We start from the raw sequence: 24,303 nt of genomic DNA, 5'->3' as shown, positions 1-24,303 counted from the left end.
CTAGGAGACTTTGTGGCGTTCTTTACCTTTGAAATAGGTGTTTGTCACACACAGACCACGATGGCAGCACAGCTCTAGCAGCCGCTGTCCATTATTATTCATCTTTCCCGTGCCTTGGTGGCCGAGGCAGGAAGGCCAGGTGTTGAAGTCAGCACCCTCTCTAGCATTAAAATCTCCTAGAAGATAAAGTCTTTCAGTGTTGGGGATCCTGGATATCATCTCATCCAATTCTTCATAGAACTGGCCTTTAGTCTCTGAGGTGGAGCAGAGTGTCGGTGCATAAATGCTGAAGATGTTGATGAAGCCCACTGTTGTAGACAAACGCAGAGTGAGTATTCTCTCTGTCCCGCCAGTTGGTGGTTCAATGGTGGAAGCCAGAGAGTTCTTCACGGCGAAGCCCACCCCGTGCTGTCTTGGGTCGTCCTGTGACAGACCCGTCCAAAAGAAGATGTAATTGGCTTCCTTGATAGAACCACTGTCTGCCAGACGGGTCTCCTGTAGACAGGCAATGTCAACGTTTAGTCTTGATAGTTCCTTGTCGATAACCGCAGTCTTTCGGGCATCATTGTTCTGTTCGATGTCGTTATTAAAACCAGGGCACATGGTTTGAACGTTCCAGGTTGCTAGCCGAAGAGTTGGAGTCTTCATTTTCACTTCTTAGCTTCTCTTTTCCTATCTGACGGATGCATGATTTAGGCCTACAGTTTGCTTATCAGATTGAGCTTCTGCCCGATAATTGCTACTTCTAAATTGTGTCGACGTCTTGAGACGTCGCTGGAGTGTCTTCTTCAGAGTGCTACGAGCCTGGGCTGATGGGAAATGGAGAACTCGTGCTGCCCATACGTCAAGTTCCCCTCTCGGCGTTGCTGATGTAGTCAAAAGGACAGGATGAACCAATACAATTTGGCACCAGCACAGCTGCAGGAGTTGCCAGAAGGTAACGCAATAGGTTGCTCGACCGCCTTAGGGACTCCACTCCGGATTTCTGTAGGGTTTACTCCTTAGCCTTTTCTTCTCCCGAAGATAACCACAAGGCAGTGGGACCACGTGGCAGGTTGTACTAGGTTACGTGGTACTAGTAGCAGGGTTGATTATTCCTGACCTGACCTATACTAAATACTACTCTCTCCTAGCCGTTTCGCACTAAAGTGTCAACATAATCCTGCGATAAAAGCGATGAAATTCACACATTGTTTTACGTTAAGACTCCAATAACGTCACAATTGAAGATTGCGTTGATTCCTTCAAATCCAATGATGTCACAATGGAGGTGCGTCACTGCACACTGGTAAAGTGCGTTATACTGAGATCGCGCAAAAAGTTGGCTGCGTTTCCAATAATCCAGAGAGTGCACACGCTTGAACTACTAGTAGAGGGCTTCAGTGAAAAACAGTGATGTCTTTAAAAAAACTCGAACCTTCCAAAAGTCCAAGAATGAATTGATGAGGGGGATTTAACAAAGACAAAAAAACAAAACCCGATAATAGGACCTTGAAATGTTGATCCAGTACAACAATTGACACGTCCAGGAGATTCCGTGAAGATGATATGTTCTGGTAATCAGAATCGTTTTAAAATCACTCTATAAGAGTCGCCCCATTATCACTTAATGTCCCGTTCTTAGGAGCTCCATTGACACACGCGAAAACTCAACCACGATATCACACCATCATGAAGAGAAAAAAAAAACCGGAAAGATCTTACTTGAAGTGTCCAGGCTTGACATGTGACAAGAATCTTGATGTAAATCCACAAACCACGCTCCACGATGTAAATCCTCAAACCACGATCCCCGGTACACCCCGATGGAATTCACACGTTGCTTAACGTTCCTTTAAAGCCCAAACAAAGTTCTGGTACGCCTGCAAAAGTTGTCAAATTTCGCTTCCAAATGTGAACGTATGCTTAGGAAATGTGCGGGATAACGATGTTATTACAAGATATTCGATGGGTAACGACGAAAATGCGAAATATTAACCAAAAAGGTTCAGTCTCAGTACTTACCCGAACGGGGTCAGGCTAAACTCGGACTCGGGGATAACTCGGCTTCGCTTTGACGGCGGGATGAGTTGTAATGGTTGTCCCTCTGATTGTACAGTGTTGTCCTATGGGAGCGGCCTGTATAAACTAGAGCTTCGTGTTCTGGCTACTCGCAGTATTATGGTCCGAGTTGTTACAACGCGCGCATCAAAAACCTCTTTTGTGCGCCTATCAAGCACCTCTAAAACAATCAAAGTCGCTTGATAAACAACAACAAAAACCCCAAAGACCGCGCGTCTCAGCAACTGAGGACCGCGCGCTGTCATTTTTGTTTTGTTTTGTACAGGATTACGTTAGCACGCACTTTCCTGTCCATTCAGTTAGGCCTCATTTGGTATTATGCAGTGGCCAGTAGAATGTGGCGATCACTTACTGCGTGTGAATTGTCTGAAGTAGGGTCGAATTTTTCCCGAGACCGAGTTAGTCTGGAGCCTTCTGGAATAAAAGTCGGTTTTCCTACTATTATTATTTTTCTCAAAATACTCCAAACCGACTCATCATTCCGGCAAACCGCGTCAGCCAGGTAAGTTTCTTAGTGGACTCTTTCAATATATTGCAAGCAAAAATTAAATAGTGCTAGACGGGTTATCAAGCACTTACCGAAACTTAGTTTTCACTGTAACTCCGATGACTTCACAATTGAAGATAGCGTCGATTCCTGTAACGTTAATGATGTCACAAAGGAAGGTGCGTCACACCTCATAAGATTGCGCTCAAAGTTGGATGCGTTGCCGGGGATCTGGAGAGCGCATACGCCTGTTATTAGGGCTTCAGGGAAAAACAGCACTGTGATGGCTTGAATATCCTGTTGAAACTCCAACCTTGAATCGAGCAGGAAAAAGGTTAAAAAAATGATGACGAGACCAAAAAATGTTGATCCAATACAAAAAGAGATATGCCCGGGAAATTTCTTGTACAAAGCCCTTGAAGATGATGTGTTTTGGTGATCAAAAGTGTCCTGGAAAGTATGCAAATGATCGATTCTTCAGGAGCTCTACCAACACACGTCTGAACACAACAACGTAACACAACAATACAAAATACCCCTATGTTATCGCCGCATTGTCATCCGAAGTGGCGCAGGATGTGCGTGACTTAATTGTTAACCCACCTTCTGCCAACCGATATACCAAACTGAAACAAACTCTCATAGCACGCATGTCTCAATTCACACCTACTCCACCTCGGCGCTCCCAACACACGACTACTCACGTGCCGATAGACCTGCACACTTATTCTTATGTTTTTGTCCGTGTTGATCGAGTTCGTAAGCCCTTGCAACAGCCCTACGATGGGCCTTACAAAGTGTTACGACGCAACATTAGGCATTACACACTCGAAATCAATGGCAAGAAAGAGCAGGTGAGCGTCGATCACTTTAAAGTATGGAAGCAGGAGCCCGTCAAAAATACGGATATACGTCGCGTAGTAATTCGAATTGCTACGCGACGTAAATAATTACGTCGTGTCGTTATTCGAATTACTACGCGTCGTAATTCGAATTACTACGCGACGTAATTATTTACGTCGCGTAGTAATTCGAATTGCTACGCGACGTAATTATTTATGTTGCGTAGCACTGGGAATTACAACATGACACTAATTCATTTTATGTCGTGACGTTAAGTCGTTGAGCAGTAATTCGGAATTACGTCGCGTAGCAATTCGAATTACTACGCGACGTAAATAATTACGTCGCGTAGTAATTCGAATTACGACGCGACGTAATTATTTACGTCGCTTAGTACTTCGAATTGCTACGCGACGTATATCCATGTTTTTGACGGGCTTCTATGGAAGCAGGAGCCCGTCAAAAACACAGATATACGTCGCGTAGTAATTCGAATTGCTACGCGACGTAAATAATTACGTCGCGTCGTTATTGAAATTACTACGCGACGTAATCCCGAATTACTGCTCAACAACTTAACGTCACGACATTCAATGAATTAGTGTCATGTTGTAATTCCTAATGCTACGCAACGTAAATACTTACGTCGCGTAGTAATTCCAATTACGACGCGACGCAAATAATTACGTAGTGTTGTAAATAATTACAACGCGACGTAATTCCGAATTACTGCTCAAAGAATAACGCAGCGAATTAACGTATCGACGTTAAATCAACCAATGAAATCGTTCGTTATTTGCTCAGTGATGCATCACAGTACAGTACACGTGCCAAAGGGATAGACACTCATTTCCTACAGCATGTTTGTCAGTACAGAGTACTTGGTTAGCTGGTATACCTTGAATACAAATATTTCTGATGCAATGTAGGCCCAATAATTTAGGTTATAAACATTTCATAGGATTGTATTGTCAACGAAATGGCATATGGCTCGCTGTATAGCAGGGAGGTGGAAAGGAACTTCCACCACCCTGCTGTATAGTCAGCTCCGGTTTTCACCAGCACGCAGTGAGCGGATTGCATGCGCTTCACTACCTGTTTTTCACACGCTATTACGAACGATCCCATTGGTTGTTTTAACGTCGCTACGTTAATTCGCTGCGTTAGTCGTTGAGCATTAATTCGGAATTACGTCGCGTTGTAATTATTTACAACACAGCGTAATTATTTGCGTCGCGTCTTAATTGTAATTACTACGCGACGTAATTATTTACGTTGTGTAGCACTGGGAATTACAACATGACACTAATTCATTTTATGTCGTGACGTTAAGTCGTTGAGCAGTAATTCGGAATTACGTCGCGTAGCAATTCGAATTACTACGCGACGTAAATAATTACGTCGCGTAGTAATTCGAATTACGACGCGACGTAATTATTTACGTCGCGTAGTAATTCGAATTGCTACGCGACGTATATCCATGTTTTTGACGGGCTCCTGCTTCCATAGGCTTCTGCTTCCATACGAATTACTGCTCAACGACTTAACGTCACGACATTAAATGAATTAGTGTCATGCTGTAATTCCTAATGCTACGCAACGTAAATAATTACGTTGCGTAGCAATTCCAATAACGACGCGACGCAGATGATTACGTAGTGTTGTAAATAATTACAACGCGACGTAATTCTGAATTACTGCTCAACGACTAACGCAGCGAATTAACGTGGCGACGTTAAATCAACCAATGAAATCGTTCGTTATTTGCTCAGTGATGCATCACGGTGCACGTGCCAAAGGGCTAGACACTCATTTCCTACAGCATGTTTGTCAGTACAGAGTTCTTGGTTAGCTGGTATACCTGGAATACATATATTTCTTATGCAATGTAAACCCAATAATTTAGATTATAAACATTTCATAGGATTACTGTCAACGGAATGGCATATGGCTCGCTGTATAGCAGGGAGGTGGAAAGGAACTTCCACCACCCTGCTGTATAGTCAGTCAGCTCCGGTTTTCACCAGCACGCAGTGAGCGAATATTGCATGCGCTTCACTACCTGTTTTTCACACGCTATTACGAACGATCCCATTGGTTGATTTAACGTCGCTACGTTAATTCGCTGCGTTAGTCGTTGAGCAGTAATTCGGAATTACGTCGTGTTGTAATTATTTACAACACAGCATAATTATTTAGCATCTCGTCGTAATTGGAATTACTACGCGACGTAATTATTTACGTTGCGTAGCACTGGGAATTACAACATGACACTAATTCATTTTATGTCGTGACGTTAAGTCGTTGAGCAGTAATTCGGAATTACGTCGCGTAGCAATTCGAATTACTACGCGACGTTAATAATTACGTCGCGTAGTAATTCGAATTACGACGCGACGTAATTAAGTACGTCGCGTAGTAATTCGAATTGCTACGCGACGTATATCCATGTTTTTGACGGGCTCCTGCTTCCATAGAGTAGTGCCTCGCGACACAACGCGTTCCCCACTCGAGTCTCCCCCGGCGACGTCGACGGCGTCGGATCCGCCCGATGCGAAGTCGGATCCACCGGTCCGACAAGCGAGATCGGGGCGCCACGTCAGATGGCCGGCGCGTTATGTGGTATAAATCGTTAGGATAACGTTATTTCATTTAGTTACGAGGCGTCTGCTATCACTCTTGATGATGTCGAGGTTTTAAGGCGGATTTAATTAATTAATGTGGATATCATGTGACTGTCATAGGTAATCAGTATGTATGTTATATGTGTACGCCTTGGCCGTATACAGTTTGTACAGATTTGTGTGTGTGTGTGTGTGTGTGTGTGTGTGTGTGTGATAATTTGTTATCATCTTAGTTTCTTTTGCGTGAAGATCTCAGAGTTACTGCCGTAGAAGGAAAGCTTACCACGGGCGGATTCACTGCAACCAGATACATTAAGTTTCCGTATTTTTGTCGTACATGTATATTACTTTGTGTGCTTTCTGCGATACTCGATGTAGTATAACGCTTAGGGGCTGCCATCGCAGAACGGCACGAGCAACATGACATACAATTCTTTTTTGTGTGTGTCATACTTTGCCAACATGCTTTGTTTGTACTTTTCATTACAGATGTTTATCTGTTTGTATTATTATCGAGTCCGTGCTATAATGCATGGTCCTTGCTTGAGGCCGTTGAACCAACACACAGTTCAGTCAGATCGACCTCATATGTACAGTATTTTACAATAAGTTTTGTTTGCTTTCTAACAACCTGCATACCGTCCTCAATGGTATACATGACCATTGTATTGATATTGTGTTTTTGGCAGGTAGTAAGACGGTGTACATACAGTTATTTTTCCTTTTGTCACACGTCAGTGCTGGTCATAGGACTTACGTACTAGGGGGGGGGGGGATTTCTTGTAGCAGCACGTACCCCGTTAGTTTGACAATAAGTCACCGGCCGAGAGAAGGAGCTATTTGAATCGGTAGTATAATCATGTTACTCTCTCCGGACGCTCCCCGATAGCAAAAAAGAAACAAAAGAGCTAATTTTTGCTGACCAGTCCTTTGACCACGGTTATGTAAAAAGGTACGGGTAGGCTTATCCCATAATACTTGCCACGTAGCCCCTTTTCCTAACATTAACCGTGGACATAGCTCTTACTCTTACTCTGGCTCCTCAACCTCCAAAGGAGATGGACATAGACCATCGCTCTCCTGCGTCTAATACAAAAGGGAGATGCAATATTACTTTCCAGAGTCAAGTCCATTCCTTATTGAGGCGGTTTTACTATAATTCTTGAAGTTCATACATGTCTATTTTACACCACGTCGGTGAGGTGCTTGGTTCCAACAACATCAATTTTAAATAGTTTTGGAACAATTATTACGGGAGTTGCCTTCCTGTCACACTTGCGGACGCTGCATGAGGCTATTGCATCAGAGCTCGTCTCGCATCTCCTCTCATCGTCAACCCCGTCGTCAATGACTGAGGATGAACTTCATCCATTTCCAGCTCACGACGAATTAGCGTGAATGTGAATCTCCAAGCTGGGATCGCATCCTTAATAATCGCGTTAGTGTCAACGCAGTGATGTGAGTGCCAGGCGACGACCAGACGGCGAACACCCGTTCCAGACAGAGTACACGTCAGCATCTCGACCCGGAGCTCATCGTGGCAATGCGCACTGCAGTTCGCGATCGCGATCGAGGTCCCCTTGGAGAGTGACGTGGCCATATTTCACCCTTGAAGCGACTTGGGACTCTGTTCGGACTGTCGCGGTGGTTCGTACCTCATGCACCCTTTGATTTGTATTACCGCTCTTAATATAACCACATGTATTATGTTCCCTCAAGTTCAAGACCTCCGTTTCAACGTTTGAGCAGATATAATTTAGTGATGCTGTTAATTGCCCATTGAGAGTCGTATAATCAATTCACTGATTAATCCATAATTCTGTGGAAAATACCCTTATAATTATCACCTGCGTGTGATACATAATGTACACGACAATAAAGCGTGTATACTAATAATTGAACATAATATTCTGTTGTCAAACGACTGTTATTATAATTAGTAAATCGAGTGGAGTCATAACTCAGGAAGTTGGAATATGGCTGTATGATGAGAGTGTGTTTGATGTGTAGTCTTGTTACATAACGATAATAATATCTTGCCACATTTAACAGTTAATAACATGTCTAGAGGCCTACCTTCCAACAAGAGCCAGGGTGCGTAGCAGCTGCTGTGACTCTCTCTTCTTTTCATATTTTGCTGGTAGCGAGTTTCATTCTGTTGAATTGAGTGTTATTGAACATTTGTATATAGCCTATGTATACTCCACTTATGCTACAGGACCTATTTCTGGTCAAATCATCAAGTATATTGTTCTGCAAGTACCTTTATAAGTTTGATCACTGTTGTGGGCAAGTACCTGCATGCAAAAGCCATGTTATTACTACACTTTGTACACTGCCAGTAGCAGTCTGTGTCTGTGCGGTCAAGTGTATCTCCTAAAGCTTTAATACTTGGCCATCTTGTAGTGGACAAGCAGCTAGTAGCCATGTTCTCGCTACACCGTTGTACACAAGCCAAAGTGATCATGTGTTTAGTGGTCAATTTCAGTGTTATCAAATATTTATGTGTACCGTACTTATGCTGCTTATGAGTCATTCCTGGTGGAATTATACACCATGTATTGCGTTTTTGCTCTATAAGGACCGACGTCCACTAGGGCGCGGACAAGCCTATAGGAAGCAAATGCTGTCATTTCGGCATCCTGTCCGCGTCAGACGCGGAAGAAGTGTGCAAATCGGCTTTTCCTGGGATATTCCTAGGAATCTCTGCGGACTGGTACAGTCGAGTACGTTCTGTGCCACCTTTTTTTTTCGAAGAATATCACAATTAGCCTAATTCGAAGTAATTTAACCTCTTCTTCAGTAGCAATGAATACACTCATGATATTTGTCTTAGCTGTGACACGTCGTCTTCTGCTGTTAAGTCCATTTTATTACGTCGGTAAAAAACCCTCGCCTAATTTTCCAAAATTCATCCGAAATGCTTGCGAAAAGCTTTACATTTTGTCTTTTCCAAGATTCTGGCATAAACACATATAATTATATAATTACACTTTGATTATATACACATACACACACACACACACACACACATATATATATATATATATATATGAAAGGTGGCGGCGAAAGGTGGCGGCGAAGTGAGTGTGTGTGAGAGAGAAGTGCGAAGAGGTGTTGAGTACTCCCCTTCTCCTACGCAGAAGAAAATCGCTTTTGGTGATTCATGTTTTTGCAAGGATATCATGCATCAACTGGAAACATTTCTGGACTGTTTGGACATGTATATGTGAGTTTTGGCTGCTAATTCTTCAAGTCCGTTGGTCCTCTGGTAAAGACTTGACCGGTACGTGTAGTCCTATGCTAACAAATTGAGGTTGGAGTTTGCATATACATCTCCTATATACGTCATGTAATTAACTGTTCCCTCACTTCTTATCGTCACTGGACGCCACTTTGTATCACCTGCCATGGGATATGTTTCATATATTTCGACACACTTATAGACCTTTGAATTTCCGTCAGTTTTCTACTTTCTGTGCGTTCTGATATCAATCTATCCTCGCCGTATGCCTATTGCATCTACTACGTCTATATGGTGTATTGTACTGGCCTCCATTTTCTTACCTCGTCACATACTGCTCTGCAGCGCTCAAGTACAGCCTTTGTTTATTTATTTTTATTTATTTATTTCAGTTTTATTTCCACAGGGTAGTCTCATCAAGACCAGCAGATCCTGCTCTTCCAGAGAGCCCTGCCCATGATTAAAATACATAAACATTCATCGTAACACAAAATTAACCTTCATACATTATTGAACAGTAAAACATTAAAATCTACACACATGAATACTTATCATAATAGAGACAATCAAAATGAAATAAAATCACCTCAATAGATATATTTCTTTACATAGAATAAAAATATAAAATATAAATAACCCATCCCCCTTCCCCCCCCCCCCCCAAAAAAAAAATAATAATTACAAACCCACACGCCTACGTACGCACACACAATGCAGGCCACTTGGCGCAGACACGTTGGTGCACCAACCCGAAAATCTAACCCTGCCATTACTCCCGCGCACGCACGCACGCACGCACACATGTATACCGTTACACACACACACATATACACACACATTTACATACACACACACACACATGCACACACACACATCCGCGCGCACACACACATGTACACACACACACACACATGCTAGATTATTGAATCGACGTGCTCATGCTCCCCCCCCCAAAAAAAAAACGAATACAACGTACACAAGATCAAATCATTGCCCCATCTTCTCCAGAAAAAAAGATCAAGACAAATGTTTTCACCTTTCTTTGAAATACATGAAGAAAATATGATGAAATTGAAGCTAAAAAAGAGGAAGGGTTCTTTTTGAATGCGAACATAATATGTGCTATGTACGCTCATAAGTTGGCCGAACAGATATCATTGCTTGTGTGTTTGATTTCATATTCGCATAGTATGAATCAGTCAATTCAATTTCAATTCAATTCAATTCAATTCAATTCAATTCAATCATAATTTATTTCCAATCAACGAAAATCAAAAAGACATAGTACAAAGTATACATGTCATGAAATGATATTGTTCAAACATTTGCAAAAGATTCGTGTAATATCCGAGATAAATTATATAACAACATATGTTTATATATATATATATATATATATATATATATATATACAATAATTAGGAGGAACAATACATAATCACATACTTCGTGGACGTGCGGAAAATAGATTCGATTATGGAAAATAGTGATCCACTAAAAAGCAAAGCTTGTGGAACGTGGATCGCTAGATAAAAAATGAGTAAATAATATATTATTCGAGGGTTTTTCATAGCTATTATATTTGATATAGATTATTTAAATCATTTGTAAAAATATATATATATCTAGTTATATTGAGATACGCAGGTCGGGAAAAAGATATCAATGCTAATGCCCGGACACTGTTCACTTAACCACGTGTACCGGGCTACCGGGAAAATATGACAAGGACAACACACTCGTACGCACATTGCCCACACACATGTAAGACGCGAGACAGTACCGAGAGGAGAGAAGACGGTAACAATACAAGTCTACGAAGAACAAAAGCCAGGAAAGGAAGAGGAGAGAAGAAAGAAGAGAGGTCTGCATTCAGAACACGCAAAGTGCTGCGACATCAGGACAGGTGAAAGCTCAAGCATGAATTAGAACAATTTGAATTATCTAAAATTATAAGTAGAGAGTAGATGTTTTCTGAATTTGTATTTAAATGTGACGAATTTTGGGGGAATCTTTTAAACTATTATCTAGATTATTCCAAAGTTTGGGTCCGGTATAAAGAAATGTACTTCGGGCATGTGCGGTTCTCATTAATGGAAGATGAAATTCATCGGATCGTCGCGTGGGATAATTATGTACATGACTGTTTCGATGAAATAAGTCATGAAATATTTTAGGTAAAAAATTACTGGTTATAATTAAACATAAACTGGCCAAGTTCAAACACATACAAATCTTTTATTTTTAATATTTTATGGTAAAAAAACAAAGCATCTGTATGTTCTCGGGTATGTAGATTAAAAACAATTCTGAGCGCTTTCTTTTGCAATAAAAAAAGGTTATCTAGTAATATCTGATATGTATTACCCCAAGCAAGAATCCCATAGTTTAAATAAGGTAGTATCAAACTAGAATCAAGAGTTAATAATGCAGATGAAGGAAGATAATATTTTAATCTGTTCATAACGCCAATATTAATTACGTGAAATAATTTTACATATGTTATTGATATATTCCTCCATGAAAGCTTGTTATCAACACAAACACCAAGAAATTTAAAGGAAGAAACTTCTTCTAGGGGAGTAGTATCAAATGTTATATTGTCTGGTAGGCTGTCTAAAGAGTTACTAAAAAGCATGAATTTTGTTTTTTGAATATGCGTTTTTATTTCAAAATGTCGTTATCTCATGGGGCATTGAAAGTGTTTTTGGTTTGGCTTGATTTATTGTTTTTTAAACAGTGTTTAACAAAACCGACATACACATACAACAAAAAGGTAACTCCCCTAAAATAATGTCACTTTTTAACAAAATTTAAAAAAAAATCTTGGGGGGGGGGGTTGCTACACTTATTGACTAACTTCTATGTGAAAAATAATGACAGTGATCTTTATAGTCATGCACGAGTGACCTTACATCCACAACAATGGTCACTTTTCAAAAGTCACAAGAGTTACTTTGTGGGGTATGTGGAAAATTCTGCTTCTGCTGGATGTTTCAGTGGTGTTGTTATTTTATATTAAATGGGTTAGTCAAATACCGGTTAGTGATTGGCTAAACACAGTCACGTGATGGAGGCACATTCGTTATGTTCGCCCATGGGCAGAACATTTTTGTAATGTTCTCCCATTGGGAAAACATTTTCATGTAACAAATGACGAACGATACCAAACGATTGAACGATCATATTTTTCACGCAATCGATAGGATAAATAGCAGATTTGATTAACCCATATAATATTATAACAGATGATGACTTTTGTTGTCGGGAACATGTACTAAACGTTCCACCCTCAAAATGCTATTGACGGAGGTTATAAGTCCCGAGACGAAGTCTAGGGACTTATAGCCTCCCGAAGTAGCATTTCAAACCCTTCGGATGGAACATTCGGTACGTTCCTTCCCCCGCCAGTCATCATCTATTTCATTGTGCCACCACTCTTTTATTCAATCTCGCGGAATACAAAATATATACAATTTGCGAGTAAAATAAGGGCAAATGGGCTAAATAAGCAGAAGGAAAGTGAAAGAGTCGATCCCGATCAACGCGATTAAAAAGCACGATTATACTAGATAAGGTTTCATGCGTTTTGATACGATTCAAGACAATCTGATGCGATGATCACGATCAAAAATCAATCGTGTTAATCGTAGAAAATTTTTGAACCGTCCAAAAATTTTCTACGATTAACGCGATTACCACGATTGACCTCAAGATCTGATACAATCTAATACGATCTGATAACATCATCACGATTGCTTCACGATTAAGACCACGATTTCAATCGTGGCGCCAATCGTGATAGTGGGAACCCCGCTTGAGCAGCAAAGCTGAGCAGACCATAATATGCTGTATTGTACGCTACAGCGTTGCGTGAAATGTTTCAAGTTTCAAGTTTCAAATTTATTTCATATTTCCACTTTCTCAGAGATGGGATTACAAAATGATTGACAATAAAGCAAAAGTACAAAATATATACAACCATATCTTATGTTTGAAAAAAAAGCAAACAAACATTACACACAAATATAAATGGTCGTTATCATCTGAGGATATCACAAATAAATGTCAGAAATATGATGGGGCCTACATAAAAGCAATGATGCTTGTAAAAATTGTAGGTTCCCGAATTTATAGGCGTGAAATTATACGGAGAACAGACATGTTTATCTCGACCAACTTAAATTGTACCAGTGCAAAATCAGTATTAAAAACGAACTATCGAACCACATGAATACTTTAGTATCGCTTAAACGAGACTGTACATATTTCGCCGTGTTTACACACACACACACACAAAAAGAGTGCTAGAACGGTATCGTTAAATAACTTGGAGCTGCAGACAAAGACAAAAGACTGGGGGTATTAAAAAAAAAATGTTGCTAAGAGCCGGGTAGTGTGTATCCACTAAGTAATAGCCGTTTTAGTTTGCGTTTGAAGGTGAATAAGGATAAGGAAGAAGTAATATCTTGAGGGAGGTCATTCCAGTATCTGGGTCCAGTAAACATAATTGTTTTCTTTGCAAAAATAGTGCGAGTACGGGGAAGGTGATAAGCGTCACTCTGACGAGTGGGGTAGCAATGAATAGAGTGATTTCTTTTGAACATGTGAATAAAAACAGATGGTAATTCATTAGTTGTTAGTTTATACATGAATATGCCAAGATTATATATGTTAATACATATATAAAAAATTAAAATGTTAATACATACGGTGAATAACGGACTTTGCAATGAAAGGTATAGACCGATTACAGACGTTATTTTATCACATTTTGAGAGTGAGAGCAAATGTTACTAATGGCAACATATCAATTTGGCTTAAATGCTTTATTTTACATTTTATCATGCTAGGAAACGTGGTTGCACATGCCGCCCCACGGAAATTCACAATTTAAGTTGACATCCCACAGTCTATTTCATGAGGGGTCCTAGGTCCGGCGTCAGTGAAACGTTCCTCCCACTTTTTTTTTCCTTGGTTGCATATCTTCTAGACAATCCGGATCTGTACTTTGAGCAGATTTCTCAGCCTCGGGAGGCCTAGTCCACTCCGATGCGTGAGAGGTGTTACCGTGCCAGGACCTGTTATTGACGCCTCCAAATCCGATATTCAAATCGATAAAAACGATAGGTTATAAGGGGAAAAGGGAGAGTCGAGAGGAAAAAGACATATAGAAACAAACAAACAAAACAAATAAAGCAAAAAACTATTACATAGCAGAAAAGAAATTATGGATTGACAGCGGACTTGGGATAAGAGCTGTTCACAAACAAAATAAACCATGCACGTTATGTTAAGTTATGATAAAGCGGTCAGGCAGCTAAAGTTAAAATGGAACTATTTCAAAACGAACACTGTGAGGAGAATAAATGGGTTAGGCGGGAAATGCAACAAACAGAATTATAACATAACCAACCAACAATTATTACATAAAGTAACGGTATCAATGCAACAAAAATAACAGACCATAATTATCAAGCTCAGAAATTCAAATCATTGTGTTTTGTCTGTCAGTATACTGTAATATGGAGTGTTTTTAATCAGTTTAACCCTCGCAGTTGGTACTGATGTTGTTTTCATCTAACGTTCAGTGCGTCGTCATACATAATTAATGCCCGTGCAGTGTTTTGTGACGTGCAGCCCGGGGATGGATAAGGTATCCAGACGAGATACCTGATGCCCCTAGAAAGATTCAAAATTTCCCCTTCCCTCCCCAGGACTCCGTGGCACATACTGCGGGTTATTTTTTTTCTTCTTCTTCTTCTTTTGCGCGACTGACAAAATTTGTCAGTTATTTAATGATAATTATTCAATAACATTTATTACCACAGAAGATGAATATAGAAATAATCTATGTGCTAACTGCAAAATGCACATTTCTGTCAGTTTTTCCCTTTGAAATTTTTATCTGTCGTTGTTACGTTTTCATAAAATCCATGCAGTGGTATTACTAATACAGACGATTTCAGATCATTTCATATTTTTGGTCTCTTTCAGGAAGACAAGTGTGTAATTGCTCTCTGCGAGGAAAGGTGAAAAAGGGCTTGCATGGATATTTCACCTACACGCAATGATTCTATAATTTCGACGTGCTGATTGAAATCAGTGCAACGGAGAAACAATGTTGCACTGTCTCTGGCAGCTTGCAGTGGTAGCATAGACCGTTTGCGTGCTTGTTTAGTTTGAAAAACGTTTCGTTCAGAAAACAACTTCCTTCTCTGAGCCTGTTCAGAATGGTTTCTCCTCTCCTATTTCTTGCATTACTTTCCTATCTTGTTTTGATGATAGGTTGGATTTCACACAGGAAGCGTCCACGAGCAGATAATGTCAATTCGTTTTGCCATGTATGTATATGTTGCTAGTAGTTAATTTGTTTGGTTTCTATATTGCATATTTGGCGGAATATTGCAAGTACACTGTAATTGGTAGAGATAGAGCATATTTTGCCAGCGAGTCCGCTTTTTCGTTTCCGCTTATCCCAACATGAGACGGTATCCATTCGAAATGAATGCGTGAACAAGCTTTTGATAGTATATAATTCTAGGATGTTTGGCGTAATACACAAGGGATTGTTTTCCATTGCTTGCAATGAGCTTAAAAAAAATTTTAAGATTACGTACTTTGGGTTTGGGTTTGATTTATCGATGTGGCTCTGGATCCACTGGAGTGCCATGAGCAATGCAATTTGCTCCGCTCTGATGTAGGTTGATACGGGAGATAGTCTTTTTGCTATTTCTATACTTTATGACTGGGTATACAAACAGCAGCACTGCTTTCTCCCTTCGATGACTTTGACCCGTCTGCCAAAATTCTGATATAATTCCTCTATTTTGTGTGGATGTACACTCTTAAAACATCCGAGTCAGAACTGACCCGGAAAGGGTCCGTTGGGGTCACACCCCGTTCCGGGTCAAAAATGACAAGGAATGGGGTCAGATATGACCCCATTCAGAGTCATGAATTGGGTCAGGGTGACCCCATTCCGGGTCTTAATAACCAAATTCCAAGTCATTTTTGACCCGGAACGGGATGTGACCCCAACGGACCCGGTTCCGGGTCAGTTCTGACCCGGATTTTTTTTTTTAGAGTGTATTCTTCAACCTCAGCCTTTGCTTCAAAACTGATTGTATGTTTCTTATTGATTGTTTCGTGTAGCTGCTTTGACACTGGTGCCAAGGAGGGGTGTCTGATGGGTTTTTTTGTTTTTGTTTCGATATTTTCATCCGAGATGTCTGCGGTGCGTATGGCGAATGGTACGACTTTTTCTCGCCAGTTAGTTGTTCTATACTGTCAGCAGTCTTGTATACTGTCTCTTGTTGGGTGGTTTGGGATATGGGCGATGTTCACTCTGAAGTTCTGGCTTGAAAGTGACCGCCTGATTTCCAGAGGCATTTCACCACATTCGATCTGGAGAGCGGTGAGAGATGTGAACGCTATGCATGGTGCCAGTACTATTCTCAAACATTCATATTGTAAATATCATATGCTATCCAGTTTTCGCTTGGTTTTGGTAGAGGCCGAGGTGAAAGCCTCGCATCCATGGTGTATAGGAATGGTCTTATGACAGCTCTATACATTAAGAGCATAGGTTTTGTATCTGAACCACAGTCATTTCTGATCACACATTTAAGTAGGCCTACATTTATTCTTTTCTTACATTTATCCGGTATGCTTTCAATGTGCTTATTCCATGTAAGTTTTGGTCAAAATAAAGTCCAAGATATGTATACTGAGTTACAGATTCTATTTCTTTTGCCATTATTTTTATGTTTGGGCGATTCTATCGGGGCGTGAACAACATTGCCTTGGTTTTTCTTCAGATAATCTCATGCCCCAGATTTCACACCATTGTTGGATTTGCATTATGTCAGTCTTTGTTTGTTTGTTTGTTTGTTTGTTCATTTCCGTCTGAGAAGATGGCTGGATAGCCCATATTCAGCTACGTTATAAGCTGGTCTTCCATGGGGTCCAGTTGGATGTGAGGTGGGACCACTTCACCGGGTTAAACACCCTGCTCTTTGCGATGAATGAATGAAGTGGGATCTTTTACGTACATGAGTTGTTACTCTCTCATACACCTCCATTTTATGTCCAGGGTGTTTTGCCTTTTGGAGGGGACGGTATGCTTAAAATACACACAACATTGCTCAGTCCAGACTCGGGTTCGAACCCGGGCCCTTAGGATCGTGAGACGCACGCGCTATATACCGACTGAGCCAACTCACCGCCCTATCTGTACTTGGTATAGTCTGTACTTGTATGGCCTGTATTATACTTGGCCTGCCAGAAATTTTATATTTCTGTGGCTTTTCCAGATAGTGCATGGCGTCATCAGCATGTTCAGCTATATCATAATTTACAGTGCTTTAACTCCTTTCCTAAATCGTTGACGAATACATTAAAAAGGGTGGGGCTAAGGACGCTCCCTTGGATGGTACCATTTGCTTGCTCGTAAATATCAGAAAGACTGCCATTCACTTGTACCTGGAAAGTACGTTTGGTGAGGTACGCAGATTGTAATTTTACCCTGTATGCCTATGTCCAGTAGTTTCCATAATAATGTTTTTCTACAGATCATATATCATATGCCTTTTGAATAAATCCGGAAAAATGGCTAATATAGATGCTCCTTATTGGTGAATGCTTTCCTGAAATTTGTAACTAGTCTAACCAGGTGATTTGTGCAACTCTGTGTTCGGGTTAATATATTATTATTTCCAAAATACCATACAAGACGATTATCAACTAACTAGCAGCACCCGTGGAAATCCACGGGTCTGAGGGCCCCATATTTTTAGATTTATATATATTTCTTTCGCCCCGTTTTATTAGTTGAAGCGTGTTTGTTTATGTTTTTTTAATATACATGAGTCGATCCTCTCTGGCCCCCACAGACACACATCTTTTCTCTTCATTCGTAAGCTTGAAAGAAGCTTACATTGTATATCATGATTCATACTTCTTTTACCACATTTTCATTATAAAATCATTTTCCCTCCCAACGCAATCCCATCTAATAAGTTGTCGTCCGTTCCTAATGTTAATACACCTGTTTGATCGATCATTACACACACATAATAACACACACACACACACACACACCTTTTCGGTTCAATAAAAAGATGCAAATGGGTTATATATCATCATTTATATCCCTTTTCCGACGTTTCTATTTGAAAAACCCGTCTGTGCTCCTTCCACCCGATGACAATCTCATCTGACGGTTATGACTTGTTTCTGAACGAAATGCACTTGATGGATCATTCATTGTTCCCCCCTTCTCTCTCTCTCTCTCTCTCTCATTCTGATGTTCTTTTAAATTCCTCTCGAGAACATGTGTCTATATAGACAAAGTCAGACTTTTCATTAAACCACCCATTCATGTGACTCGGACTTTTGTGGTATTTTCTTACTTCATGTTTGTTTGTTTTCATCAAAAAAATTCGTGGTGTTTTGTGTTTATAGAATTTTCACTGGAAGTATTCCACTGCTCAGTTGTACAGGATATAAGAGTGTGAGAACACGTGTCTGCATCAACGAAATAAGGCCTTTCAGAAAATGACCTGACAATCTGACTCGGATTTTTGATGTTTTTTTGTTTTTGACTTCAAATAATTTTATTTTCTATTTCCTTATTTCTACTAATTTTCGTGTTTTGTTTGTATTGTCATTTTTTTTTGGTTTTACCCCCTTTATTTGGAGGAATAGGATCGAGAGGGTCTGGATGTGCATAAAAAAACAACAACATCACACACATCACACAAAAAGAGAACAAAAGTATACCTATAGGGACGAATGATTATTCTAGGGAAGGGAAGGAAATAGTTCATTTGTCCATGACACATGTCCGAAGTCATTATGTTAATAAGTAGGCACCCGTTGGAATCCATGGGTCTCAGGGCCTCGTATTTTTCTTTAATATTTCTTTTCCCACGTTATGGGGGGAAAGAAAAATATTTTTGTCTTCATTTGCTCCCTCTGTTTTATTTTCATCACCAAAACTTGGTTTGATGGACCATAAAGAACCACCCATTTTATTTCCACTTGTACGGTAATTTCAAAAATAGGTGGTCGGCAAAGCGAGGTTTTCCTCTACGTCCGCACATGATGAATATTCATGTTAAAGCAGCTATGACGAATGGACAGCGGCGCGTGTAATCTGAAATGGAAGGGCACGATCGGCAAGGATAAAAATTTAAGTGGATATTTAGCCGTCCTAAACAGTCTGACAATGATACCCGAAGTGAGAGCAAACTAAATGACGTACCTGAGCTGCACAGTATCCTGCAGTTGTGCAAAATACAATAAAATAGCAGCATTCACTGTTTTCATGGTACGTAAATGCCCTTGTATGACCGAGCCGTATACTGTATTACCATATGAGAGCCCATATCTACGTGCACGCAAATAGTGTGTTTCGTGTATATAAACCATCGTCAATACACATACACACACAGGCGCAGGCCTGTAATCTGATATGGAAAGGAACGATCGGCAAGAACAAAATTTAAGTGGATATTTAGCCGTCGACATCACTGCTAAACGGTCTGAGTACAATGACACCCGACTTGAGAGCAAACTGAATGACGTAGCTGAGCTGCAGAGGATCCTGCAGTTTTGGAAATAAAATACGGCATTCGTAGCTTCCCGTGTACCGAGTACGCATCATGATATGCAATAAATGCAACACAGCGACAGGCTCAATGCATACACATCTCTCTGCGATATATTGCCCGTACCCGGTACCCATAGTGTGTGTGTCATGTCTCCGCGAACGATCAGCTGGGCGAGCGAGAATGCTCACTGTGCTACCACAGATTGTATAGAGTTCTGTGTGTGCGACCTGAGCCTGCGAGCTGGCGCGAGCTGCATATAACCCGTTTTTTATATATCGTGTGCGTGTGTGTGCGTCCAAGAACGATGATAGAGCTTTCGCCACGCACTGACGCGGGATACCAGCGCGCAAACGCTGCATGTCGGTGTTTGTCTTTTTTTTTTCCTTGTTTTTTGTACCGCTCTCGACGTCGACACGGAGGAGGAGCGCGGACGAAACCCGAACGGGAAATAGAAGAGACCCTCCCACTGCCGACGGCACCGGTCTCGGGGGCCCGGAGCCGGCGGCTTCGGAGGAGATAGCCGCACAAAATAAACCACGGGAAGGCATGGGGGCCATCCTTGCGCGATTATAATATAGGATCTTTCCATTATTTTTTTGTTCGTTTTATTTAGTGTGGGCATCAGGGTTATTGGCCGATAGGAATCTGGACTGTTTTTATTTCCGCCTTTTTTTCAATATTGGTTTTAGGATGGCATGACTCCACTGTATAAGTGGAATTTGCTTATCCCTAATTGCATTATAGAGGGAGAGTAGTACCTCTAGAGCTGTTGGGGGTAAATGAGCTATCATGGCCATCCATAATCCATCTTAACCCGGGGTTGTGTTCTTAGTTTGTGTAATACTAATAGCACGGTTCAATTCATTCACGTTAAAAGGATCGTCGAGTGTGCCTGTTACTTGTTGCTGCAATTTTGTAGTTGTTAATTTCTGGATTTCCTCTTTCGGATCGAAAACGAGGGTGTAACATTTTCGTTAGAGCTCGTGGACCAATTCAGATTATTTCTCTTCGCCAATAAGTTAGCCTTGTTTTTATCAGAGCAAATTCATCGATTTGTGCTTTCTTCACTTTTAAGTGGAGGTATACCGTCTGTATCAGGAGTGTTTATGACATTCATTCTTCGTATTTGCTTCCAGACCTGGGACAGAGGAGTATGAACACTGAACTTGCATGAACACTGAACCCATTTATTTATACTATCGGACCCTACTCCTGCCTGACATGCACCACCGCACACACACATGATCACTCTCATTCCGCCACAGACAATCCAAGAAACACACACACGTCTGCCGAGCAGGTAACTACATTATTAAGTTTTGTTATGTTATGTTTATTTCTGTTTATTATCTTTCATTGTATAGTATGCCTGAATGTAATATATACCCATTATTATATATTTATACTTACAGTAACATGTTGTTGATTATTTTGTAATGGCTAAGTATGTTGCCAAGTATGCTCTGAAGATGTTAACTCATGCTGAAACTGTACTCAATGTACACGTGTATTATGTTTATTTATACTCCAGTGTTATGCTCAAAACATCTATTCCATTTCGTATAAACAGACAATAAAGTTGAAGAAGACCCGAGGTCGAAAGCTTCTACCACCAGCCGGCATCCGTGTCACATCTTCTGTCCTCATTGTTGTCTTGATAATATTCTTCCAAAGATGGCAGCGGCTTACGGTGAAAGTATCAGCATCATCCCACTTGTAACCCCCACATTCCTTAAACTGATTCAAGGGGCGACCAATGTTGTACAGAGGTGAATAAATACTGGATTGGTCGGTATATAAGCTTCTTCTTCTTCTGGTTTAGTCTACCTCCTTCAACAAAGATTCTTGCAGACTATGTTATTTGCATTATAATACACTTTATTTACAGATATTTACAAGCACATAACAAATCATACCATAATTCGAGCAACGTTTGTCTGTCTGTCTGTCTGTTTGTCTGCTTCTCTCTTTGTTCCTCTACTCCTTCCAGGTCCTTGGTCCGATCTCCATCAAACTTAGTGGGTGGATGCAGGTTCACCTCGAAATTGCCCTAGAGGCGTTCATTTTTTGAAAGGTCAAGGTCACTGGAGTCAACGATCAAATAATTGTTTTTCGCTATAACACTCCTTGGGATTCCCCCAGAAATATCCACAGTGGGGATTTCCCAGGTGTAGGCCTACTTATATGGGGATTCCCCCAGAAATATCCTCTATGGGGATTTCCCATGTGTAGGTCTACTTATGCTTCCATCAAGTTTGGTCAAGATCGGACCAAGGAGTAGCGCAAAACAGTTATTTTGACCTCCGTTGACCGAGTGACCTTGACCATTTATGGGGAAATCCCCATAGAGGATTTCTGGGCACTGGCTGAAGCCAAACAAGCATGATACTTGTAGGACCTACTCTCTGTACCAACGGCGTAAATCCGTAATGAGGAGTGGGGGGTGGGGATGATCGGCGATAGCCACCAGCGCCACGATTACAAGCCCATAACCGGACCGGTGCAGCCCTTGCCCCCCCCCCCACACACACACACATACATATACACTTTACAGGGATCAAATGTCCAACTCTTTTCCATGCAAAGTGGGAGGGAAGGGGCGCAACTGCTGGCAATTACTGGTAGCAACATCAGGAGAATGACACAACAATTAAATGCGTGCGAGCGAAGCGAGCGAGCTTGAAAAATTTTGACATTTTACGACGGTCCAAAAACTGCCGTTTGTAATTGACAGCTATATTTTTTCGCTTTGAAAATTAAGGGGGGAGGGGGGCCACCGGGCACAACTGGCAACTGCTGGCAATTACTGGCAGCAACATCAGGAGAATGGCATGACGATTAAATGCGAGCGAACGAAGCAAGCGAACTTGAAAATCATGACATTGTAGAGTCCCAAAACTGCTGTTTCCAGCTATATTTTTTCGCTTTGGAAATTGAGGGGGGTGGTGGCATACGGGGTGCAGCTGCTGACAATTACTGGCAGCAACATCAGGAGAATGACATGACGATTAAATGCGAGCGAGCGAAGCGAGCGAGCTTGAAAATTTTGACATTTTACAGTCCCAAACTGCCGTTTGTAGCTATATTTTTTTCGCTTAGGAAATTAAGGGGGTGGGGGCGCATCGGGCCCAACTGCTGGCAATTACTGGCAGCAACATCAGGAGAATAATGTAACTATTAAATGCGAGCGAGCGAAGCGATCGAGCTTGAAAATTTTGACATTTTATATTAGAAAACTGCCGTTTGTAGTCATATTTTTTCGCTTTGAAAATAAGGGGGGCGCACCGGGCGCAACTGCTGGCAATTACCCGGCAGCAACATCAGGAGAATGGCATGACGATTAAATGCGAGCGAGCGAAGCGAGCGAGCTTCAGAATTTTGACATTGTATAGTCCCAAAAACTGCTGTTTGTAGCTACATTTTTTCGCTTTGAAAATTAAGGGGGGGGGGAGACGCACCGGGCGCGACTGCTGGCAATTACCCGGCAGCAACATCAGGAGAATGGCATGACGATTGAATGCGAGCGAACGGAGCGAGCGAGTTTGAAAATTTGGACATTGTACAGTCCAAAAACGGCCGTTTGTAGCTATATTTTTTCGCTTAGGAAATTAAGGGGGTGGGGCGCACAGGGCGCAACTGCTGGCAGTTACTGGCAGCAATATCAGGAGAAAGATATAACGATTAAATGCGAGCGAACGGAGCGAGCGAGTTTGAAAATTTGGACATTGTACAGTCCAAAAACGGCCGTTTGTAGCTATATTTTTTCGCTTAAGAAATGAAGGGGGTGGGGGCGCACAGGGCGCAACTGCTGGCAGTTACTGGCAGCAACATCAGGAGAATGGCATGACGATTAAATGCAAGTGAGCGAAGCGAGCGAGCTTGAAAATTTTGACATTTTACAGTCCAAAAACTGCCGTTTGTAGCTATATTTTTTCGCTTTGAAAATAAGGGGGGCGCACAGGGCGTAACTGCTGGCAATTAGCCGGCAGCAACATCAGGAGAATGGCATGACGATTAAATGCGAGCGAGCGAAGCGAGCGAGCTTCAGAATTTTGACATTGTACAGTCCCAAAAACTGCCGTTTGTAGCTATATTTTTTCGCTTTGAAAATTAAGGGGGGGGGGAGACGCACCGGGCGCGACTGCTGGCAATTACCCGGCAGCAACATCAGGAGAATGGCATGACGATTGAATGCGAGCGAGCGAAGCAAGCGAGCTTGAAAATTTGGACATTGTACAGTCAAAAAACGGCCGTTTCTAGCTATGTTTTTTTCGCTTAGGAAATTAAGGGGGTGGGGGCGCACAGGGCGCAACTGCTGCCAAGTACTGGCAGCAACATCAGGAGAAAGACAACGATTAAATGCGAGCGAACGGAGCGAGCGACCTTGAAAATTTTGACATTTTACAGTCCAAAAACTGCCGGTTTTAG

General features: G+C 41.3%; 1 protein-coding gene across 1 annotated transcript; it reads right to left on the bottom strand.

The window, feature by feature from the left end:
- Positions 1 to 648, bottom strand: LOC139734521 (craniofacial development protein 2-like). The gene has a single exon (XM_071645295.1). The coding sequence runs from the start codon at positions 646 to 648 to the stop codon at positions 1 to 3; it is 648 nt and encodes a 215-aa protein (XP_071501396.1).
- Positions 649 to 24,303: the final 23,655 nt, after the last annotated feature.

The sequence above is a fragment of the Diadema antillarum genome, unplaced genomic scaffold, assembly GCF_040938485.1.
Source record: "Diadema antillarum isolate AM-2024a unplaced genomic scaffold, OU_Dant_1.0 seq00000531_RagTag, whole genome shotgun sequence".
NCBI classification, from domain to species: Eukaryota; Metazoa; Echinodermata; class Echinoidea; order Diadematoida; family Diadematidae; genus Diadema; species Diadema antillarum.
Note: the sequence above shows the minus strand (reverse complement) of the source record. Positions and strands in the feature narration are given on the sequence as shown.